At 35.4% G+C, this 26,463-nt stretch overlaps 1 protein-coding gene across 1 annotated transcript in view; it reads left to right on the plus strand.

Moving 5' to 3' along the window:
- The window catches only part of LOC123310167 (tetraspanin-2A), a 106,770-nt gene that overhangs the window by 16,391 nt on the left and 63,916 nt on the right, over positions 1–26,463 (plus strand). Inside the window, exon 2 of the mRNA XM_044893577.1 lies at positions 19,283–19,480. Within this exon, the coding sequence (XP_044749512.1) occupies positions 19,283–19,480 (198 nt within the window). The remainder of the gene's footprint in view (positions 1–19,282; positions 19,481–26,463) is intronic.

The raw sequence follows: 26,463 nt of genomic DNA on the forward strand, positions 1-26,463 counted from the left end.
TATATACAGGTGTATAGAGAGGTACTCAACAGGGTTTAAAGTATCCCCCATTATATTAATTTGACACGCTTGAGTAACTCCCGAATTTCCCTTTTGGGTTCCCCAACTATATTATAGATTAGACATCAACAACGAATGACTTGAGGGGCTTGGAGGTGTTGTTTTCAATATTCAGGATAAGTATGAAATGAAGTCACTAAGGGTGGATCAGTCAACTTTGGAATTCACACAAAACCGAACAATTTCTTGAAGTTTGTGGTGTCAACACATTGTTTGGTTTTGGTCAAAAAGTTTTGTTCACTCCATAATTCTATAATCTTTGTGTTTGGTTGTTTTTTATTAATGTTTGTCTGTAATATTTAGATTTCATCAGTTTTTTACAAACAGTTTCAAAACTACCAAATTTTCATATAAAAACTTGCACCAGTTTCATCAACACAGGCTCCAAATTTATAAGAGACTAGAGACTCTTTCAATTGACAAACAAAGATAATTAATCAGTTAATCACCCTAGAATGTAATCAATGTCTTTGTCTTGTGATTGCAATTGTTGGAACTTTTTTTGAGTTGCTCATGACATGATTGAAGTTATTTTTTCTTGTCAAAGGTAATTTGTTTTTTATACTGACCACGCTATTAATGCTAATGGGCTCATTAAAGGACCAAAACTTGTATTTTGTTCCATTCGATGATCATCATCTTGAATTCTGAAGCAAGACTATAAGCAATACTATAATGTGATTATTTGCACCGCTGAGAATAGCAACGAGAATAAACAGAAGTGTTCAGAATATATCAAGGAAATCCTCATTGCTCAAATATATTCAAATAAATTTTTCATTTATTCCAAGAAATTTCATTTATTTTCTTGAATTATTAATTATTGAAAGTCTTCTTGAATTCATCAGTATTACTTTTCCGAAAACATTTTTCAAATTGTACTATCAAAAATCGAATTTTCGGAACGAATACACATAAAAGCACAATATCAGGAAATTAACGCTTGATATACACGGAAAACGTCAACCTATTTAATCGAATTAGGATTCGCATACGTCCTTTCTTCTCAATTTCTACTTTTTTAATATATTTGATTGTGCAATCAAAGGTTTGTGAAACCAATTTTGATTTCAGAATATTCTGATGGAAGAAAATGAAATACATGAATTGGAATTCATTATCAGTGATCGCAATTTTTCTTGATTCAGAAGATATTAGTTCGTAGTTTTCTATAAAGGACGCCGCTGTTTTTCGACTATGTCTTCAGTTGAAAGCTGCGACCAACCCTTCCTCTATTTTGTGGGGAAGCAAAAGTATTATCAGTTATCTGAAAGAGGGGGTGGAACCGAATCCTGCAGTTGATGTTATTTCCCTCAATTTATTGTCGAAAAAGGGGAGGAAAACAGGAAATGAAATATATTTGAAAATACGTCCTTAGCTGAGCCTTTCAGGTGAATAAGTCGGCACTAATGGCGGCGATGTCTTCCGATGTAATCCCGGTAGACAGGACCGAATCTAGACCTTCCGTTATTATTTTCCGGCCTTTAACGTAATTAATTCGTGAAAAAAGTAATCGAAATGGAAATGAGAAACTCTCATTAATGCTATTAAAAAGCGTGGGGTGAAATGGAGATTATTTTGGAAATGCTATATCTGAATGTTTTTTCATGATTTTCGAACGAGTCATCGGAAATTGAGTCTTTTATAGTCTCGATACATCTGGAATACAATATATACAGGATGTTTCTCATATTATCCGAGGGATTTTGAGGGAGTGCTTTCTAACAAAATTTTGTTATATCTGACTCTCGTAGAGGGCGCTAATTACAGGGTTTGTACCAAGTACCTAGTATAGAATATAACTTTTTCTGAAACTTCTCCTTAGTTAAAACTACATGTCAAATAAAAGCTACAATTCAGAAGATTTCCGGAAATTGATTTTCGTCCGATGGAGGAGTCTGATATAGACTCCTTTTCTTCTTCTTTCTCCTTTTTTTCAGTTCATTGCAACAATTTTTTTCTACTTGATGATTTTCTCCTGACAAATTAGAGCAAGAATTTACAAAGGAGCAAATCGTTTATTTCAATTTTTTAATTGATTTTTTTTCAGATATTGGTAGTGAAAACCCTAAAAAGTTTCAGAAAATGCAGAATCCTGCCAGATTGAATTTCAATCGATATTTGAATATAACGGCCGGTTGCATAATAATCAAACCTAAAGTCCCTTCAATTTTTAAGCTTCCTTTAACCCTACTAAAAATGACAGTAAAGGAAGCTAAGCTTAAAGTGACTTTAAATTTGATTATGAAACTGGACGTAACTGTTTTGAGGTTAGATTTATTAATCAAAATTTCAAGTGAACCAAAAAAAGACTCTTGATCAAACTGATCAATACTGTGTACTGTTTTCCGCATACTTTGATTTGAAAATTATGAAGTAATAACTGGTGGTTGTGTAAAGTAATTACCAAGTTATTTATGTATCATTGATTAGTATTCATTATGTGAATTAAAATTTATTTGTCGCGGGATTGAGGGCTGATTTCCGTGTATTTGACAAGGAATTTAGAGAAAATAATTCAAAAATATGAATAAAATCAAGATAATTGTGATATTAACAGGTGCAATGAGCTGAGAAATAAAAGCTTCATACACAATCATAAGCTATGAACATCCAAGGTCCCATTTTCGATATTGATACAATTAAAATCTGGGCTCCTGATTTCTCCTTGCCGAAGTAGTTGTGTGAAAAGCTACATCGAAAATGGATATTGAAGCCTCGATTTTCATATCGAAAATCAGTTAAAAAATCATTTACAACTCTGCCTGTGTTCGATATCTCTCTGGCGAATTTCCATTCGACTGACATCATAAGAGTATTATTTTATAATCTGCATAGGTTCAATTAATATCCAATATTTTCATTCTATTTCAAGCGTGATATTCCAACGAATGATTTATCGGAAAATCAATCAATATATACCGTGTTTTCCTATCCCATGTTTCGTTTCAGTTTATGTTACAATCAAATTCAATTTGGGTTAATGTTGCGTGATTGAATTTGTTCTGGATGAAAATGAAGAACATGTTCCAAATGGGTGATTTTTACATATTCGAGTTCAAAAACTAGGAATTTCAATACATTTTCTATTTCAATTATGGATTTTCGGATCCGGGCTTTTTTACAGAGAAGTGAATGAAAAAGATCTACGAAGTTAAGTGAATTTCTTGTGTTTTCAATTCAAACATTGACCTAAGACTTGATCCCGAAGACAGATACCAATAATCCACCTCCTTTGGTTACTTCGGAATTGTGTATGTTTCTATGACTTGTAAGCCAATCCTGTAAGAGTCAGATTACCATTGATACATTCTGCAAGTCAAATTTTTTTAATATCAAGCTTCTGTGCAAGAACAGCATCCTTGAAGTCACATTTTCTGAGTATGTCCTGTCCTCTCAATATACCTCAGCATATTTTGCATCATCCACATAATGGCCTAGAGCAAAAGGGTTGGCGGAATATTTTCAACTAGTAGTAAAGTGCATATCTTTGCCTACAGGCTTTAAAGACTGGTAGTGTCTTATCATCTACGCACTGTTCTTTATCTTCGTAAAAATGGCAAGAGATGTTCAATACTCCATATGATTGATATCAAGATGATACCAGCAATATAAAAGGCAAGGCCTCAGTTCAGGTGGAGAAAAAAAGAATCATAAATTATCGTTGGACAAAACTATCTATATCTGAAAAAACGGAAATTTTACTAGGATATTTTATGACGAATTATTGCTGTTTGACTTGAGAAAAGCAAACATATTTTTGGCTAGAGTTCCTGACCTGATATCTACGGATCCAGCCCTTGTGTCACAGGGTTCTTCCACTATATCTTAATTCCTTCCTTCATTCCTTCTCATTAAATGTTTTCCAGTGTCGAGCCCTTCAGTTCTACGAATTGCATCAAGACCTAAATACACAAACTCTAAACGCTCAACTGAATGACTCAGAAAAGAAGATCTGATAGAGGTTTACCCGTTGGCAAAGGAAACGCTTATTCAATTAACGGAATACCACAAAGTAATCAGTTTTATGTCAGCGCCTTCAAAAACAGTGCTTTCACTAAGAAGGAAAATTGGAATGTTTTTATGAAATACCACAATTATATTGGCTGGAAAAAATTGTTATTGCTATTGTGCTTTTCCGATTATTTGAAAAATTTTTTCCGTTTCGGCAAGCATTGGCCTACAGGGATTATATTGTACTTGTCCAATGAAATGATCTATTCAGATTCACTTCATTCGGAAAAATTAGTCAGTTTTAAGACTTTTACTCATTATAAGTGAACTTCGGATTTTTTTCAGCTCTGAAATGCTTTAGATTTCAATTCTTAATCTGACTCTTTCAATCTTGCTTTCAGTTCATCTATTTTCCATATACTTTTGCCAGTGTCCCATCAGAAATAACGTGGATTTCAGATAAAATTCGTTAGTAAGCTAAAAGAGAGTTTGAAATTATGGTATTTTTGCCTGAAATCTTGAAAATGCTTCTTATATAGAATGTATATACTCCATTCACTTCTATTTTAGTACTCCGTTGGACATGGAAATTTGACACATTTCACTCTGTATAGTACGAAAATGTGGGGTTATGAAGCTTGTCAAAACATTTTTGGGTTTCAAGTCAACGCTATGTTGCACGTTCTACGTAAAAGTTTCTGTTATAGCGTATTTTATCACAATGTCGAATCTCTTCGGGAAATATGTGACGAACATAATTGAAGTTTATACAAACTGATTGAAAGCATACCAAATCCTGTAATTTGAATGGAAAATAGAAGAGATCGGTATAATATCATAATCTTGAGGAGAGTTAATGTTCGTCATCTTCTTTGGCTAAAGTTTGAATACGTTACATCAGTTGTAGATTTCAAAAATATTAACCCGAAGATGAAATGCATATGATGCAGTGGTTGGGAATGGGTATCTCCCGAAGGAATTAATAGATAATTACAAAAATGTTAAATTTTTCAACAAAAATCATCTTGCATCAATATAAGCAAAAGGAATTGAAGGAAGTTTCGAATCAAGATGAACTTTACCTTTGAACAAAAATTTCACATGAATAAACAATTAACAGGACAACTGGCGCGTATTTGTGGCTGTTCATCTTAATACATTGATATAATAATAATAATAATTAGGTATTTATTGGTACCCCAAGACATTTACAATGTATAGGACAAGTCAAATGAAAAATAGAAAAATCAATTTTCGGGAACTTATTCTACGATGACATTCATCGAAAATCCTTTAGTACATAACTTTTCGCATTAATTCACTCGAACATAAAATTCTCGAATGCCATTACTTTTTCGGGTCTTCCAATAGAAGGAAATTCTTTGTAATCCTCTTGATTAACAATCTTTTTGATTGTGGAAATATTCAGCTGAAATATAAGTCGTTTAGATTCAGATGAAACATTATATGAATTCTCTTACATTGAATATATTCGCTACCGTCTGACGTATTGTGGATTTTAGAAAATTTCAAGTTATTACTTTCCATGAGTCATCATCAATAAGGGTGCGTATAGAATATATAAGCAATATTTTTTAATTCAATTCATTCAGTGTGAGGATGCTTCATCAGCACAAATTTTTGAATTATAATAATGATAATAAATTTTTTTTATTTGACCCTTCTACAATTTTTTCGCCACTTGCACAATAATTTCATACCAGATAATTAAAACAGGAGTTCCTTCATCCAATCATTCCTCGATGTCGAAAAAAAATTAGGAAAATCTCATCCCTTATTCAACCATTCTAAGTATAAAAGAATCTGTAGGTAGATTGAAACGTAATTATTGCAAATTACTCAAGTTTCATAAACGACTTAAAAGTATCCGTTACGAAGTTTTTGTTTGGTAGATTTCTTATCCATCACTTTTTCCAGGACAGTGGAACCACTAAAACTTCATCTATCTGGAGATATTCACTTCCATTCGGATCTCAAGTGTTTCACATTCTTATTCATGTCAGTTATACGTTAAATAAAGTGAATATGAATTATTGATCTTATTCGAGTTCGCATGAATATCCCATGAAGGTGCCATTCCCGAATCGAAAGGAAAAAAATTGCGAGTGAACGCAGTTGTTGGTTTAATGCGTTGTCAATCTTTTGTCACATTATTCTAGGAAATTGCATCATTTTTCACATTTCGCATATTCTATTCCCCCGCATTCATATCTGAACGAGGAAACTCACAACTAGAGATCAGAATGGTTTTGTCGATTTTGTCGCGTTTCCCTCTTTGAATAGACTATTATGTATACCTAACGCAGCACGAACATTCAGGCAAATATCATTGATGGGGAAATTCTTGGTTCGAGAATCAAATCGAGAGATATTTCCTCGTTCTGAACGTTTCTCAGAAATATTTCCACTTAAAGCTTTCCAAATAACTGCGGTTTCTTGGGAAATCAAGACAGCGAGGCTTATCAGGGAAAATTCGTTATTACACTTCTCTGAAAACTCACTGTTCTTCAAGAATACTATTTGTTCTGCGTTATGACCTCTTGAATTATTGTTTCTTCAGAAAAAAACTTTCATCAAATTAACACCTCATTACTTATTACTTAGTTAAAGGGTATGGTTGATTTTAGTTCTCTCACCTGGGGATGATGCTGTCATAGCGAAATAAGTGGTTGAATACCTTATCTCAGTTATAATCAGGAAATTCAGATTTATTTTGCAATTTATCGGATAACGTCAAGCTTCTCAACGAGAGCAAATTTTATTTTCTGCTTTAATTTCTCTCCAATTTTCAATGCGCATTTCATACTGGAGTTTTGTTACATATGAGCCACAGTTCTGTTTTTGATTTCTATTATTTCCATCGGTATGTTCTTTCAGTTGAGTTTTGAATTGTCAGGATGTTTGTGAAGTGTTTTGTTTCGGACAATGTATTTCATTCACTACATTCAATCTTTTCTGAAGCTAGAGAATATTATATTTAGGTACGAGTTCGTTGGAACACTTGTTGCATATTTAGTATCAACGTTAGTGACATGATTCTTGACGGTCCTAGTGATCTAGCACCTCAAATTGTTATAGCTCATCAAGTGTTTCTTGCTGTAATGGTCAAGGTTGTATGATTATGCACAGAAGTTTATTGAAATATGCATTATCTTGAAGTTATTGAATTAATCTACTCAAAAAATCTACTGGTTGTATTATGTGCCAAATTTTTTTTGAACATAAAGTTAACTACGTTTGTTCGTAAACTGATGAGTTGGACTTGTGGTATAATTTTGCGTTCATGATGCTATCTGGGTGGGATTCTATTTTGGTACTACATCATATTATGAGGAAACTACGAGGTTGCATTGATATCTAATTAGCCTAGACCAGTTCCATGCATAAAAAAAATATTGTGTAACCATAGCAACGAACAATTACTCATTAGAAGTGTCCGTATGAAGTTTGAGGTAAAAAAAGTGAACCAGAGTTACGCAATAAATTAAAAGAAGGAAGATGCCCACCGAAATTGTGAAATTTAAAAAATTGGAGTATCGAGCCATCATCAAGTAACTGTATTTAAAAGGGTTAAGAGGTAAGCAGATTTACGAAAATATGCTTAATACCCTTAGTGATATATGCCCTTCGTATGCGACCGTGAAAAATTGGACTGCAAGCTTCAAAAGAGGTAAATTTTCCATTGAAGATGATGATCGATCGGGAAGGCCAGTTTCTGTGTCAGTCCCCGAAAATATCGATGCAATTCATGACATGATTTTATCAGACCGTCGAATTGGGCTAAAACGGATATCTGAAGCACTGAATATTTCATATGAACGCGTTCATCATATAGTTCACGTCAATTTGGACATGGGAAAAATTGCTGCAAAATTGGTCCCCAAATGTTTGAATGTTGACCGAAAGCGTGCAAGGGTGGAAGCATCGCTTTCGATATGTGCTCGATTTGAAAACGATGTAGACTTCTCAAACCGAATTGTTACTATGGACAAGACTTGGGTACATTTCTACGATCAAGAAATGATGCAATAATCGATGGAATGGCGATACTCTGGTCTTCCAAGACCTAAGAAGTTTCGTGTCCAAAAATCTACTGGAATAGTTCTTGCCTCAGTTTTTTGGGATTGCCATGGAGTAATCATGATTGATTTTTTTGATAAGGGTAGAACAATAACCGGAGATTATTATTCGACATTACTGACCACTCTACGGGAAAAAATTAAAGAGAAAAGACGCGGAAAGCTATCCAAAGGTGTGATGTTTTTGCAGGACAACGCCCCTACACACATCTCCCATGTTGCCATGCAGAATATTCGTGATTAAGGATTTTAATTACTAGAACCAGACTTGGTTCCATCCGACTATCATCTCTTTCATCAACTGAGAAAAAGTTTAAAAGGTCGTAAATTTTCTCCCAACGAGGAGGTAATAAAAGCTGTGGAGGTCTGATTCGCAGAGCAAGAAGAAACATTTTTTTTTGAAAGGTCTAGAGCTGTAATGAATGTATCCAATAAGGAGGAGAATATGTTGAGTAATAAAATATTTGGACATTGAAATTTTGTTAGGTTCTGAGAATTTTTCAATATATCCTCGTATATGAATATGACGAAAGGATTCTATTGAGATGAAAAGCTTTAGCTATATCTACTATCAGAGACTCACCATAAGAGTGTATTACACTACTCCAAATATGTGTGAGACATATAAATAGGTTCATCGATGGTGACGAAATCATATAACCTTTCACTTATTTGTTTGTAGAGCTCGAGATAGAAATCAATTTTTAATTTCTTTCATTGAATAAGTCACAAAATCCAGGGACCCGATTATGTGACACCTAGGTATTCGAAATCATGAAAGCTCTCATCTTCATCTTTTGTCCTCGCTCAATACCGTCATACTCATTTCTCGGCCCATATTCCTCATCATCTCCATTCATATTTTAAAGAAACGGTCCATTGAGTTTCGGCATTTTCCCCATCGACCTCCACCGATAAATGAGTGACCATTATGGTGGGGCGAATAAAGCGCTGATTCCCCAATTTCGTTCTTGGCCTAGAAGGCCGAGGAACATTAATCGGTACAAGGAGTGTTTAATTTGAAAGCACAATCGATGAAAGTATCCATTCATCTTGAATTCCACGGGAACGGACCACTGATAAATCTAGTGGGCGTCGAGCGTTAGGGGCGCTATCAAGGTTCATTTACCCTCCTATTTACTCCGGCCCTATCTTTCCATGGTCACGGTCCTATAAAGTGTTCGGTAATTACATAAATAAACGTTTTCTTTCGAATAAAATAGAGGCAATTTAAGCCCAACCGAATCTAAATCAGCGTGGTGGAGAGACAGTCGTTTCACGTTTCGATGGTGACATTCTCTGCGGCTATTTCGATCTTCCGATACCTCGACTCTGCAGTATTTGGTTGGAAATGAGAGATGATAGAGATATTGCCCTCACATACAGAGTGTCGATTTCTCTTCTGATAACATAACAAAAAAGAGTTTTAAAGGAATCTTTCCTTTTTTTGAGTAGAGCATCTGCCAAAATTATACACTATACAAAGTGTTTCGTTTCTTCTGCACAGCTATCAACTTCGTTATTTTAAATGGAACACCCTATATATTTTCACATCTTTGAATTCCTTGTTGAATTTGAATATGAGTTTGATAACACAACAATTCCTGAATTCTCAACGGTTTTCGAGAAATTTGACTTTTTATTAATATTTCGACAGTTTGAGGTACTTTCATAAAGGACCATAGCTCCTTCCCTATTTTATGTAATTGATTCAAATTTGGACTGTGTCTAGTCAATAAATGAAACACAATTTTTTTTTTTAATTACCATATTATGTACAGAATCCACGAAAACGTTGATGCATTGTCGAAACAGAAATTCATCGAAATATTAATTTTTTTAAATGGCAACCCGTATTTTGAGACTTTCTGTTTTGATAATGGATCTACGTTTTCGTGGATCCTGTATATAATATGGTTATTTACAAAAAAAAATTTCAGTGTAGCATTTATTGACTAGACACAGTCCAAATTTGAATCAAATACATAGCATAGAGATAGAGCTATAGTCCTTTATGTAAGTACCTCAAACTATCAAAATAGTCAGTGGCGGATTTAACATAGAGGCTGAGTAGGCTACAGCCTAGGGCGGCAGATTTCAGGGGGCAGCAAATTTGGGGACAATTTTGTTTGCACTAATTATAGAAACTGAAATACTTGTATTTCGTAGATATTTTAATATCTATCTACATTTTATTTTCCCTAAATATAAAAAAACTGAACAGATATGGCATCATCACTATTTTACTGTATCCCTCTTATTTCTGCCGCATTGGACTCTATTCTGAAACTTCGCGTGGGTAAAAAATTCTGATAAAACCAGATAATGAATCGTTGAGATCTGTTTCTTCGGTTCCTACGAAAACACATTTCAAGAAATGTTTGTCCAGAAGTTCGTATCTATGGCTCTATGTACAGGGTTGTCAAAATTCGTTGTCTACTAAGGGGATCTCGAGAACTATAGCAACTAGAAGAAAACGGATGACATACTCTCGAGCTCTTTTATTTTATTAATAATCCAAATCTAAAAACAGAACTGACCTATCATTTCTAGATTTCGTGTTATAAACAAAAAATTGGGATTTTGACGATTTCGAAAAGTTCTCATAATTTTTTTGTGTTTGAAGTTACAGATCTGAGTTTTAACTTAACCTTCTCAGTCACTTTTATACGCAGATTCTACTGACAGAATCTTTTTTTCCAATTCAAAAATAACAAATTCAATGATTGCATTTAAAAAAAACGAAAGTCCGCCTAATGTTTCGAAATGAAAAAATATTTGGTGCTCATCAGTGGATTCTACGTGAAAAAGTGACTAAAAAGAGACCTTTTTTGTTAGAAATTGATCAATCTTTCATTATGAAATATGGATATGGAAAAAAGGTTCTTGCGGAACACTGTTTAGGGGTGGCTTTTTTCTAGTAAGTCCATGACAAAATTTTGTTTCATTCAGAAATAAACGTTCTATTTCTTGTGAAATCTCAACTTAATCGTTGCGTTGTAAAAATCATCTGGAAACTCGGGAACTGACACATCGGTTCCCTAGGTCACAATAATTATGAATAGTTATTAGGACCACAGTGTACAAATCTCAAAGCTACATTTTCACTGACACAAAAATAGTTCTTAATATTATGAACTGAATAGTTATGGTAAAGGCGGCAAAATTGGAATAGCCTACTGGCGGCAAATATGTAAATCCGCCACTGAAAATAGTAATGAAAAGTCACATTTCTCGACAACCGTTGAGAATTCATCAGACAAATTGACTTTCAAGACTCGCTGTCTGTGATAGTATCAAACTGATAACCACTCAATATGAGTTTATTAATAAGCTGTCATCTTCATCTTGAGATGCTATTACTATCTTGAGAAAGTATCAACTGAGACTCGTTCAGAGATCTGACTTGCGGGCCTAAATACTCGTAGCTTTGGGCAGTTACAAACTTGGTATCTCAGGAAGAAAATAGTATATAAGTTTTCGCAAATAAGAAGAAGATTAGATCATAATGCATAGCATCTAATCTTATTTATTTATAATAACAATAATAAAACTGGTTACTGGTTAATACATAGAGATCTCTATCTGCAGAAAACTTGCTGGTTTACAGAATATTCCAAATACAACAAATTTTGTATCGAATACTAGAGGACTCGATTCACATTTACAAGAACACTTAAAAGACACTTAAAAGAAGTCTTGAATGAGACCAAATGAGGACTATGCCTGGAGGAAGACGATTCTACTTAGCGTATACTCTGTGACTGCCAAGTGGCAGCTAAATACCAACCCTCATTTTATAAAAGCATGGGACTGGATGATAATGTTGAGCTAGTTTGTAGGCCACGAAAAACTGCATTGGTTGGAGAGGCAAGTCTAGCTGTTATACTCCGACAATATTCTTTTGGAAAACCTTCAAATATGAAGAAGAGGCTATGTTACATATTCTATTATGATTTAGATGGAATTCCTCTAGTATATCTTTGATTCTTCTTTATCCCAAATGGAGGCGAGTTATTAGGAAAAATGTTGTGATTCTGAGCAGACAAGACCATTGAATATGGTCTATTTGAAATCTCATCGGGTTCTGAGAGTAAGTTGTGCCGTACTTTCCATGATTCTACGACTCAAAACCATGTTCGTTTCGAGAATCATTCGAAGACACAACTCGAAGAAGAGATATAAAAGTTCATGAAGAATTCACTGAATTCCACTCAGGAACAAACTCACCTAATATTGAAATGAACATAATACTCTTATTATGAAAATAGATATTCCCGAACTGTGCATGCTGGTGTTTAGTTGAGTACACCTATCAATTCTCGAATTTGTTTCATGTAAACACATTAGTTGTTCAATTTCTCCATTAGTGTGAACGCTATAGAGGTTTAACGTTACTAATTGATAGGTACATGCTACCTGGGAATATTAATTTCAGTGAGCATCATTACAAATTTCACGTAGGATTTCATTTTATGACAAAAATTGTTGAAAGAATCAGTATAACCTCCAAAAAACGAGATGTAGCGTGTGTGAGTTAAAAGCTTCTATTTTTACCAACAGCGAGACCAACAGTCAATGAATTTGTAGGGATACCTAATACCATGTAAGGGACATATCCAGTGGATACAATTTTGTTTCTACCAATATTTAGGGTATACCTTAGCTTATAAGAGCCTGAAGAGAGGAAAAGATGAGTATTTCTCGTGAAAATGCATAATGAGAATAAATTTGTGTGTCATTTTTACATTCCACCATCAAGAAAATGCACTTCTATTATGTCTTTACAATGAGGGAGATGAGGAAGCTGTTCATTCGCAATGGGTGGAACTCTCATAACCACAGAAGATTAGTTTTCAACCCTTCCCCAAATATAATCTTAAGATTACCCGGAGAAATACTAGGTACAGTCCTTTTGACGTTCAAGCTCTTCCTTGAAGCCTTTCCTCTGAAATATCCTGAATTATCGGTAAATCCATGTTTGCATAGCCGAATATATGATCGACTATGTTTCATAACGGATGTTCGGGATGACGTACGAGCTGCCTAAGAAATTCCCGCCATCGCTCGAGGCCCGATATTATTTCCAGAATGTCAACAGGAGGAATCAGATCAGAATTCATTTCGGCCTTCCGTGCCATTGGAAATTGACCGGTTCCAGCTTAATATCCAGAAACTGGGAATGCAAATACCTGTCCTATATCTGGAGCATCGGAAATAAATCATACACAAGGGATTATGAGGGACGATGTGGCCGGCAAGTTTGCCGGTGTTAGGACACAATTCAAGTTGATCTTCGATATGTTCGGATTTTGCATAATGTTGGGGATTGCGTTCATGTCAAACGGTGCGAATTTATGTCCCTCGAACTCATCCCCATCAAGATTGGTTCGATTTAGGGTTATACAAAAATGGAATTGAATTGTTCTTGTTCTGTGCGGTGTTTGTTTTGTCTCAGTCATGTGATTTATGCATGGAACTGATGTTTTGTGTTGCTGGAGATTTCCTTGTAGAAAATATGCCAGGGATAGAACCTCGATTAGAATCTGAGAATCTGTTTCTACGCATGGATATACATAGAACATGGTTAACGTTGAAAATGACCAGAGTTGATAAGAAAGTTACCACACAAAATTCCGCAGCCTATATGACACATTATATTGTCCATTCAAAAAGGCATGGGTCGATAATATTTAATTTTCCCTTCATTAGGTTTTAGTTCCTGGTCAAGTCTGTTGGTCCCTTCATTTGCTTTTATTCCCAAGTGTTCCACCCAAACTGAACAGACTCTGCTACTCTAGCCTCTTTCGTTGAATTTTTTGGAACTCCTATACCATCTTAGAATCGATAATGTAAGAGCTCAGTGCTATGATCGCAGCCTGACTCCCAGAATGTATCTCACATATCTGATAAACGCTTCCTCGCCATATATAAATTTGGAGACATTTTAACCTCGAAGAGATTCAATCTGGTTGTAGATGCTGATATAGGAGGCAACATTAATGTCAGTGTTACCCCACTTTGTAAAATGAATGTTGTGGTTGTAGGGAAGCTTCAAATTTTGTATCCCATCTTTTCAATTTCGTCATACCTTTTTTTTTGAATTTCCAATCCATCCAATTTGAATCTTTGTAGACCCTCAAACGATGGGTTTGTCATTACCTGGTTATCTTTGACAACTATAAAACAGACTGATCAATTGGTTCTCTAAGGCAAGTTTGACGCTCTGAAAAACAATCATGTTCTATATTTATGGGGAATCTGTATATAATGAGAAAGAGTTCAATGAAGTTACCCAATACTACCCAGACAGTTTGGGGAAGTACACTCTATCTGTGGTAGACCTAGAAATATGAAAGAGGGTATAACGTTCTCGATTACCATATTGACACAACATTCTCAGGAATGTGAAACAAACATTACCATCATAATAACATATTTTTGAGGACAATCATGCTTCCCTTCTTATTGTGGACAGATTATAGTTATCCAGCAAAAGCATAGATATGAGCTTGTTAGAATCACCATAGGTCTCCACTCATTTGAAGCCCTTCAGAAAAGGATGTATGAGATGTAAAACAATTTTTACAGATTCCCGATAGGGGATGGTGAGATCACATAGAATATGCTTATCGAGTGCAAAGAATTGTTACAGAAGGAAAGCAAAGGAAAGAAAATTCCTGCCTTGGAAAGCCAAAGGAAGTATGGAACTGAACCTCTTATTTCTCACATCAAGTGGCTAGACATGAACGTTGAAGTAAAAAACTGATCAAATTTATGGAATGGCACACAAGACCTCGGCATCATGATATGAAGGAAGCTCTGTGATTTTTATCCAAATAAGTGAAAGCTCGTGGTGGACTCTGACTGTTCGATTGTAGATTTCTTTACTAATTTAACAGCAGATTTTTGGACACGAAACTTTTTAGGTCTTGGAGAACCAGAGTGTCGCCATTCCATCGATTATTGCTTTGTTTCTGGATCGTAGAAATATACCCAAGTCTCATCCACAGTAACAAGTCGATTTAAGAAGTCTACCTCGTTTTCAAATCGAGCACAGATCGCTATGCTTCTACCCTTGCACGCTTTTGGTCAACATTCAAACATTTGGGTATCCATTTTGCAGCAATTTTTCTCATGTCCAAATTGACGTGAACTATATGGTGAACGCATTCGTATGAAATATTCAGTGCCTCAAATATCCGTTTTAGCCCAATTGGATGGACTTATAAAATCATGTCATGAACTGCATCGATATTTTCGGGGTCTGACTCAAGAACTGGCCTTCCCGATCGGTCATCATCTTCAATGGAAAATTTACCTCTTTTGAGGCTTGCAGTCCAATTTTCACGGTCGCATACGAAAGACATTGATCATCAAGGGTATTGAGCATATCTGCGTAAATCTACTTACCTCTCAATTCTTTTAAATACAAGTACTTGATGTTGGCTCGATACTCGAATTTTTCGATTTTCACGATTTCGCTGGACATCTTCTTTGTTTTAATTTATTGCGTAACTCTGGTTTACTTTTTTGACCTCAAACTTAACACGGACACTTCTAATGAGTTATTGTTCATTGCTAGGGTAACGCAATATTTTTTTTATGAATGGAACTGGTCTAGGCTAACTAGATATCAATACGTCCTCGTATTATTCTGAAAGTGGTAATACATTTAAGGAAACTAATTACATTTCGTAAAATCAACCAGAGTATAATAGTTGACCACGTCTGTCGTGTTTCGTCTATCCTAGCTGTATGGGAAAACGTTGCTCGACTTTGGATCCAGACGCATATTCGAGGAATAAATTTCGCTGCAGCATTCTCAACAGATCAGGCTGATAACTTTCAGTAAGGATATTTGCATCAGTTAGCGGAATATTCCAATTATTCAACAGAGACAAACAAGTCATCTATCCCAGGCCGCAAAGCCCAGCCTCCCCACAATGTTGTAGTTGGCATTTAGTTTTGCAGGGAATTGCAAGAATTTAATTACATCGTTTTGCGGTTTGCGGCCCTTCCGGGAATCTGTGCAAACAGGAAATTTTCAATTTCCGGCACGTTTTGTTTGTCAATTCAGCATGGCAAGTTAATTTCGTGTATTCTAGAAGTACAGGAATATTTTAAATCCGCGCAATTATATTCCGATTCGATTCCTTGCTGCTGCGGCGCCTTCTACTTTCATTCTGGTCACGGAAAAAATGGCGGATCGCGAATTGAATCTAGGTGTCCTCATCAATTCGCTTGAATTTGAATGGGGAGGACTAATCTTGTTTTTCTGCGCTCATTTCCATCCGGTGCAGGTTTCAAATGAGCATATGTACTGTGCGGGATCAGGAGTGTACAGTATAGGTTCCTTTGTTTTCTGTTTATGATAGCAAGATCAGATCTCTGAATGAAGAAGATTATTTGTCGCCCTATCCACCTGCTTTTGAGTCGGTGGATTTCATCCACCAAATTCGCTATTCTATTTGTAACAACTTCCGCAAACGTTTTCACAAATAGGTATATTATTATGTTCTATAATGGAGAGTGATATCGCCTTTACGGCACTGAATAAATCAATGAGGATAAATTCAGATGCATACCACCCGACGATATGAATATCGAAAAGTGTTACGATCTGAATTGAGCTAGCCAATTTGCCATCGTCATTGATTTATTCAGTGCCGTAAAGGCGATATCACTCTCCATTATTGTACCGCTGGCATCGTACTCTGCCGCGACCTGAGCGCGTCTCAGACTTCCCAATTCATCATGCGTCCGACGTTCGCAAAGGCGAATCGGCGTACTGAATTAGGGAAAATATGGGACATATGCTATTGTCTTCGTCTTGGTTTCTATCTGGAGGGGATTCAATCGGATACCGTTTGGATGGCGCTCTGGGTAAATAATACCCGGTAGAACATGACAACATTGAATAAAGTTCCATCAATTCCAAACCTTCTCCACCGTGGAAAAATGCTATGTTGCTCTGATGAGGCCAAATGAGGCCGAATCCATGGTCAGCATCTGCTTTTCTTCGGTGGAACGTACTTCATTTGGGGCCTTGACGATGGCAAATTGGCTAGCTCAATTCAGATCGTAACACTTGTCGATATTCATATCGTCGGGTGGTATGCATCTGAATTTATCCTCATTGATTATGTTCTATGTTCAAGAATAATTTTACAGTATGTCGCTGCAGTTATTTGTTCTACATTTTCCACAGGGTTCATTTAAATTCTTTACTATGGTTGTACGTTATTCATTAATTATCAATAATTTTGTTTCAAAAGGTGAAAAATATTCAATAGATTACTAAATATTGAATAGATGTGGCTAATAATAATAAGTAAAAGTACATAGTTTTGAAAGAACTGAATTACTGTACCTTTTTCGATTTCAAATTTTTAGGTTTGTCTTACACGGTTGTTCTTTTTTATTCAACCATAAAAATACTCTATAGGACAATTCACCAAGAGTTGTAATTTATTTTACTGGTACAGAATAATTTTCTTCGATGTTTTTTCATTATTATTTCATTTTATCCCCTAAGTTGATTATTTCTGACGTACAAGATTTTTCTTCGTTAACCACTTTATCTAATGTTTCATTTTGATCTTGAATATTTATTTTAATTTTATTCATATAGACATTCAACTGTTCTAATACTTTTCTTCGAATATTATTTTCCGTAAAATCTAATTCTTCTTGTGTTCGTCTCCCTGATGTTTTCCACTCGATCTTGTATCTTTCTCCTATTTTTATTTTCATTTTCTCTGCACATTCTTCAATTTCTCTTTTAGTTCCATAGGATTTTGATCAAATTACTTGAATTTTTCAGCTAATTTCTCAGATAGTTCGTCTAATTTCTTGTTTATATCTTCTTTCATCATCAAAACAATATCCAATATATTCGTCTGGTTATTTTATTGTGCACTTGTTTCTTTTCTAGCTAGAGCCTTGCCTCAGGATTCCAAATTTGATTGTTACTATAGCTCAAAATACTCCACGTTGGGCGCCAATTTGTTATATTCCCTTGCAACTTAATTTCATTTTATACATAAACTTGTATTTCAATAAAGAAAATCGCAACTTTTAACTCCGAAGCAATTCATTGAATACAAGGAGTGATTTTTTCAATTTGATATTAACACAATACAAATATCTCGTTATTTCTCTACTGATTAAACAATCTAACTAAAATTCATTGGGGAAACATTGACCATAACAGTATATTTAGCATGGGTTCTGTTTGATAATTTTTATATTTAGTGATATTCTGTTTCCTATTCATACTTCACAAATGCTAGGGCTAACCTGGACACGGAAATACACGACCGTATCAATTCGGACATTCACGGGCATTCTAGAAGCTAAGGGACAGAGTGTTTCAAAATCACCATCTGAAGACTAAGACAGCTGTTTACAAAGCAGCGGTCCTCCCTACGCTTTTTACGGAACCGAAAGATGGACGACATATCTACAGGCTACATATTAAACAGCTTGAACAAACGCAACAACTTCATCTAAGACAAATAATGCACATCAGATGGTTTCACAAAGTTTCAAATGCAGAAGTCTTGTAGCGCGCGAGTTGTATAACAATTGAAACTCAACGAGGGCCCGACTCAGATGGAGAGGCCACATTCTGAGGATGCAAGACACAGAACTCCCCAAAAAAGCTCTGTATGGCGAATTCACAGAGGGAGCTCGGAAACCACTAGGCCAGTATGAGCGGCTTAAGGATATACTGCATCAATCCCTAAAATCAGTTAATACCAATCATAACTGAAAACAACTAGTACAAGACAGATCACAGTGAAGGTTTACGGTTCACAGTTATATTGGATATCGAGAAGAATACAGCGGCGGCCAGATCTAGTTGGTGACTATCCATGCCCGGAGTGTGGAAGGATCTGTAGGTCACGGTTGGGTCTCTTCAGTCACAGGAGGGCACACAGTCGCAAGTAGCCCTAAGAAATTATAAGTTTGATCGCACCGATAGTTTTGTTTTTCTGTCTATTTGTAGATTTATTCTCGGTAACAGGATACAGCAATGAATAAATGTTGTATATAAGATATTTTGTTAATTTTGTGATAGTTTGTAGGATACATGAGCAGCCTTTTCAACGCACTTTGGAATGATTTTTATATAGCATAACAGACTATGTTTTTTTTTGCAGATTCTGGGAGTCTGCATTCTAATTGTGTGCTTCTGGTTGAGATTTGAAGACGGAGTATACGAATGGTTGGACAAATTAAATGCATTATCCTTCTATGTTGGAGTATATATTCTGATATTCGCTGCATTAGTCATCATTGGAGTAGCAATATTTGGTTGTATAACAGCAATGGCCGAAAACCAATTCTTCCTTCTATTGGTAAGTGTATGAAATAAATGTAGATACTAGTTTAGCAGGAAAAAGATCTATATACAACTTTGATGGTTGTAGGTGAGTAACGGATTCAAAACCTGAAGTTCCTCTATCAAAATGTTGTATCTCATTCCATTTCCCATTCAATTTAACGAATGTTAGACTTTTCACCAGACCAATCTATTTCAAACGACTGACTATGTCATAACGTTTAGGTCCCCCATCCTTTTCACTTTTTCAGGAGCGAAATATAAGCAACGCCCGGTTGAAAAATGAAACGGGAGTAAAGTTTTCACGTCAACCGAGATCTGTGGAAACTCATGTCAGAGGGGTCACACATTGTTGATGAGTACAAAAGATGAGGGTATATTCCTTTCACTCTCGGACGCTGAATCGTCGGAACATTCATTTAGTGATTAATGGCCAGAAACGAAATTTCTCCGTTTCTGCTGAGTGGAATGAAGATATGGATGTATTCTTTACGCAGAATTCATAGGAAGGCAGGGACCTCATACCGCAATTATTTAGAGATTCTTCAAGTGAAGATGGCATAAAATATATTTTTTCTACTTGTGCATAAATCTCAATGGAATGAATATACTTATAATTATTGTAAGACGAAAGTTTAATGTCGCTAATGAATATACAGAGGTTTTTTCAGAGAAAGGTGTTCTTATAATATCACAAATTGCCCAGAGTTGTCAAAGATATGAGAAAACAAAAACAAAATAATGGTTAAGTACCAAATGTCACGAAACATAAATTTAGTGTACAGATAAGATAATATTTCGTAGTAGAAAAATGTGCACAATACTTTGTGCATAAATATCAAGATGAACATGTATTGTGAAGAAAAAACACATAAGAATGACAGAAATGAAATCAGGTCCTCCAATGTGAAATGAATAAGTCATCTGCATAAAAGATATTGCAGACCAATAGGTCCTTCATTTGTTTCTGAAATTTTTGATTTTGACATGTTTCTACGTATAAGGGATAGTCTATTGTAGGTACAGTGTTTTGTAATGTGGAAAGGAAAAACATTCAAAGAAAACAATTTCCAATGACCAACGATTGTCTATGTCAAGGTTTCAATCATCAGATGTATCACCGTATGAAATACATATTTTCTATTTCGGAGTCACTCTCAGTTATATCTGAGATGTTTTCTATTTTTTTGAACCTCGTGTATTTTTCTATATTTATTTCTATTATTCAATTTTCTGTTCTTGAATCAAAATATTATCTAAGCTCACTGCGGGAACCTATTGGACCACTGATTATATCTCCCGACCATTTGCATGGATCAAGTCTACGGCACTCCCTATTCAACATATATTTTCTTGAAGATTTTACAACTATTATTAAAAAGGCTCATCGCTTGTAAAACAATATTAATCAATGAAAGCAATAAAAACAAATAACACCACGCACTTATTTAACTTTCCAGACAGTGTAACAAACAAAAATTATTCAATTTTTTCCTTCCTAACAACAATATCACGATCAACCCTCTGACTCCCGAACTGTTCTGATGGCGGCCAAAATGTAGCTGCCACTAGTTGTGCCTTGTTACGAGTATGTCGCAAGCTAATTTCGATACCGGTAATGCGAATTTGAATTGAAATATTCGAGGTGGTTCAAGTCTACCTGAGCAAGTCTCCCGCACTCCCCCTAAGTATTTCCACTTTCTGGCAAACTCGTTTGCAATAGTCTGCAATAAGAAGGTACCTATGACAGAATTCTCAAGGCAAATATATTTTTAGTCAGAGCCAATGTCAGCTCATCCTCATGAGAATGCCTGTAAAAGGAAATCCAGAAATTTCACTATGCTTGTGTCATCCCTAATAGTTCGAGAGCTGGTAACGAAAATCAGCAAGAGTTTTGTAATGGCTCATATTTAAATATTAGTTAGTTTTGGTGGTGTACATGAGTCAGCACCCACTCTCAAGGTCAGGTAGTGGAACACCTAGCGGCGACGCGCTTTGATGTTGGTATATAAACATACTCTACGAGTACCTATTTTGTAATGATTGAAAATAGTCACACAGCTAGTTTGAAGAACAGAAAACTTGAGAAAGTGGTCAGACTTTATTTTAGTGAAACGCAGTGGGTCAGTACCCCAAAGAAGTTGCTGCCTTAACGATCTCGTTTCAAGCGATTTGTAATGCCTGAAAATGCAGTTATTGCTCAAATATCATATATAATTGGAGAATATAATAGTCAGACCACATATTAATTGAATAGAGGCAGTCAGCTGCCACTCAAAGTACGGATATTGTAATTTTACATAAATCAAAGAGCGTCGCCGCCAGTTGATCCACTACCTGACCTTGAGAGTGGGTGCTGACTCATGTACACCACCAAAACTAACTAATATTTAAATATGAGCCATATTACAAAACTCTTGCTGATTTTCGTCGCCAGCTCTCGGACTATAAGGTACCCCAATGTCAGATTACCAATCGTGATTTGCTTTTATTCATGCTGAGACCATTAACTATGAACCACTCAAAAGCCCCCGGAAGAGCAAGTCCCTCCATGATAATCTGTACTGACCCAATTTCAACAGTTGTGTCATCGACAAACACCCTGTCTCGTAAAAAGGGTATCCACCCTTTCAGTTTGTTAAATCTCCTCTTGGACACCCGGTATAATGGGTTATTTAGCGAATATTTTTTCTACTCCTTATAAATCGGAACGTCACTCATCTATGTGAAGGAATTGCTGCAAATCAGATGTACGAAAACAAAAGATTCGAGCACGAAAACCATCGAATGAAAATACGTCACGTTTGAGAGGCTGCTGATCCGTGTAGATAAAAAATTGCAAATTGTTCCACGCTCCATCTTCAACTCCGAACGGGCGAAGTTGAGGGTGGAAAACAACGTAGAGAAGTTTTGTCTGATAGGGCAAATAAGACAAACGTCCTGGTTGGCGTCGGTTGACTGCACTCTTTATGTGAGACGGGATGTGTTCTGACCCCAAGGATGAGATATTTCATAAGGTAATCTAAAGGAATAGCGCAGAGTATTAGTTCGTATCTTGCCCGGATAAACATTTATGTTTGGATATAGAACGGGCATGCAATCTCAATATTAATACGGATTTTTATATCCAATCTTTCTTCCTAGGGTATTTGCAGTACGTTTTTCCGTAGGAGACCATTAGTTTTGAGTTATGGTGAGTTCGTTTCTTGTTTTCGAACTGAACAGGAGGAATGTATGAGTCGGTTAATGTCGGCTGAGAACATTGCCGGATTTCTAATCATCATAAATTCGGACTGAAGGATTTTTATGATATTTACGTTTCTTTTCTGTTTGGAGTTTCTCGTAAATATAAACATTCGTTGTCATTGGAATAAAAAAAGTTCTTCGGCTTCGATTCACTTTACTATTACTGGATGAATCAGAGGAGTGCTCGGCATCACTCATTCGCCAGAAATCAACATAATAATAAAGTTCCTGATTAATAGGTGCATGGTGTTACTAATACTGGATCCAGACGTGGAAAGATGGTGTTGTTTGTTATTGTGGACGGAATAAATATGAAGAATATACAAAGGTTCAAAAAAGTAAAAAACATCTCGGAAATAAGTAACTCTGAAATGGAAAATATGTATTTCATACGCTGATACATCTAGTGATGAAAACCTTGACGCAGATAATCGTTGGTCATTGGAAATTGTTTTCTTTCAATGTTTTCTCTGATAAACAAACTTATGGTCAAGTTTCTTTCGCCCCCTGTTCAACACTCCCATGGGCAAGGGAGACATGAGCCTATTTTCGGTTCTCAAAAAAAGAATTGCTGTACTCAAAATGTACATCGCACCATCACTATCTATCGTTACCTATTTGGGCATGATATCTTCATACAAAAAAATTAGTTGCTAACATTTACAGATACAACTAACGTGGCTTCAGAGGGAAAAGGGGTTCAACTCTCTCGGAATTCTCCTTAATTTGTAATCACAGCATATGCAAGTTTAAACTGAATAATTATGGGTTTCATTCATGAATTTTCAAAATGCACCGCGGAAACTATTAAAATCATTCTTTAAATATGAGGTTTTAAAATTTAAATCACATGGTTTCTAGTTTACGATTTGGCAACATCGCCTACTAGAAAATAAAAAGAACAATGGCTTGTTTACAGAATAGCAGCTGATGATTTACAGCCATCATAAGGCGCCTACTCACTGGCGAGCCTCAACATCAACCGGCCATAAAAATCCCATAAAATTTTACGACCTTCCTCGTTCGTCGCAGACTTCATGGACAGCCATCTTTGTCTATCTCATCAAGATAGTGTATTTGTTGTATTTTATTATCAACGCATATTTTGGTCGATGTTGCCAACTTGTGCAATTGAAACGAAACTTTGAATACCCATTTTTTTCATTTTTAAGAACTTAAAAAAATGTTGAAATGGTAGTTCCAAAATGTAACGTTTCACAGATATTTCATAAAAAATACAGCATTTTCGGCAGAAGGAGTATTCCCTATTCCCGGTTAGTTCTCTGGGTTCCTGAAAAAGAATCCTTTGACATTTTACAGATACTCTCATTAATCTGAAACTCTATACAGTGTGTTAGCCATATCGTACAAAACCAATGATTATATCTACAAATATGGATGCATAAAATGAACTGACACAATTTTACAATCTGAAAAAGCTCTGATCTCTATTTAAATGAACATTGAATCAAAGATGCACGTACAAAATACGCCACCTAAGTTGAATTGAAATGAATATCATTCGGAATCATTCCCAGCCAAAGTTCTCTGAATTTACAACCAAGGCGCGCAGATATATGATATCAAAGTACCTCTAGATGCAGTGTTCCTCCTATTGAATTCACTCCAGGCAGAAATAACTTCCACGTATAAACAGACCGAAATACAATTATCATCATGTACTTGATTCCGTTATAATTTATGAAGATGTCTCCTTATTTCCGGGTAGAGCGGAACTCGTAGATGTAATTGAATTTGGGAACTTACTGTTATGATTCTCCCGTACACGCGCCATAACGAAATATAGAATGATAATTTGAACACGAGGTGATAAATTTATACTGCAGGTTCCAGTTGGGTATTGGACAATGCTTCGGTGGGGATATTTTGTGGTTTCCATACGTTGCCAAAATAAGGCCATGAATTAAAGGGATTATTTTCCACTGACGGGGTTATTCTGACTAAAGGAAACGGCTCAATAATTTATTGAACATAGCCGCATAAAATATGTATATGCCAGATGAAAGTTTTTCGACCAAAATTGAAAATTCTTCAATTAACACTCTATCCAAAGAATTGTAAAATTTCGAATGGTTATCCGTCATTTGAATTAAGCGTTTTTGTGCGAGAGCTTCGGTAAATCAGAGGAAAAATTACAGAAAAATATCTAGTTAGGTAAAGAGGTAAGCACATTTCTACGATCCATAAAAAATCAATAGTCGATGGAATGGCGACACTCTGGTTCTCCAAGACCTAAGAAGTTTCGTGTCCAAAAATCTGCAGGAAAAGTTCTTGCTTCAGTTTTTAGTGATTGCCCTGGAGTAATCATGCTTGAGTTTTTGGATAAGGGTAGAACAATAACCGGAGATTACTATTCGACATTACTGACCACTCTACGGGAAAAAATTAAACAGAAAAGACGCGGAAAGCTATCCAAAGATGTTTTGTTTTTGCAGGACAACGCCCCTGCTCACAAATCTCATGCTGCCATGCAAAAAATTCGTGATTTAGGGTTTGAATTACTAGAACACCCCCATATTCATCAGATTTGACTTCATCCGACTATCATCTCTTTCTTCAACTGAAAAAAAGTTTAAAAGGTGGTAAATTTTCTTCCAACGAAGAGGTAATAAAAGCTGTGGAGGTCTGGTTTGCTGAGCAAGAAGAAACATTTTTTTTTGAAAGGTCTAGAGACGTTGCAGGTTCGCTGTAATAAATATATAAAATTAAGAGGAGAATATGTTGAGTAATAAAATATTTTGACATGGACATTTTGTTTGGTTCTATAGTTTGCTAAGAATTTTTTAAAATATCCTCATATATGAAGCAGAAAAACAAAGTCACGAAAGCTATTGCAAATATAATTCTACCCTTCGTAAGTAATATTTTTTTGATAAAAATATATTCAGAGAAAAGAATGTAATACTTAGGTATTCAAATTAAATGAAAATGATACGCAATTCGCTGTCTACTTCTCCGGCGGATTTTATGTTTGAAAGTTTCAGATATCCTACAGGAAACTTGGGCATTTTCAATGGACGACATGAATTGGTTCTTCAGAAACATTTCCTTATCCCGTAATGCTACAAATCATTGTTGAACTTTCGAAAATCCCGATCTAGTCCAGTTTGTTGTTTACTAAACTTGCATTCGGATTCAGCAGACCAAACTTTCCGAGAGATGTTTTCAAGTTCTATAAATCGATAAACGGGGTCTCCAGTCCTCTCGTGGGGTAATTCATTTCAGCCCTGGCGCTATTGAAAACAGGAGAAGAAAATTTTTTTTTATAACTTACAGCAGATTATATTTCTCTGATTATGGTTTTGTCACCTCGTAAAGGAATAAAATACGAACGAAAACTTTCTGATTATGATCAACATGCAACATTTCGTATAGATTTGAAATTGTGGTAAATTTTTTTTTGTTCAGATTTGTTTTTCTCTTCGTAAGTTTTTGTTTTGTTTTTTGAGTATTTCTCAGACAAGTATGTGAAATATTGTGTGTAGGAAAAATAAGGAAATTCAATTTAATCATTAATTAATTTTATCTTAAATATCATTACAGACAAATTTGAACCATGGTTGTTCCAACATGAATTTGGGTGGGGTATGATTCGAAATAATAAAATATAGTTTCTTTCTGATTGCCTGTGCATGGAGAAGACTCAAAATTTTTACGTAGAAATATCAGTAATTAAGTTATCCTGAATTCGATAAATTTGAATATATAGTAGTTTAGACTACACTATACCTC

Source organism: Coccinella septempunctata, chromosome 3 (genome assembly GCF_907165205.1).
Source record: "Coccinella septempunctata chromosome 3, icCocSept1.1, whole genome shotgun sequence".
Taxonomy (NCBI): Eukaryota; Metazoa; Arthropoda; class Insecta; order Coleoptera; family Coccinellidae; genus Coccinella; species Coccinella septempunctata.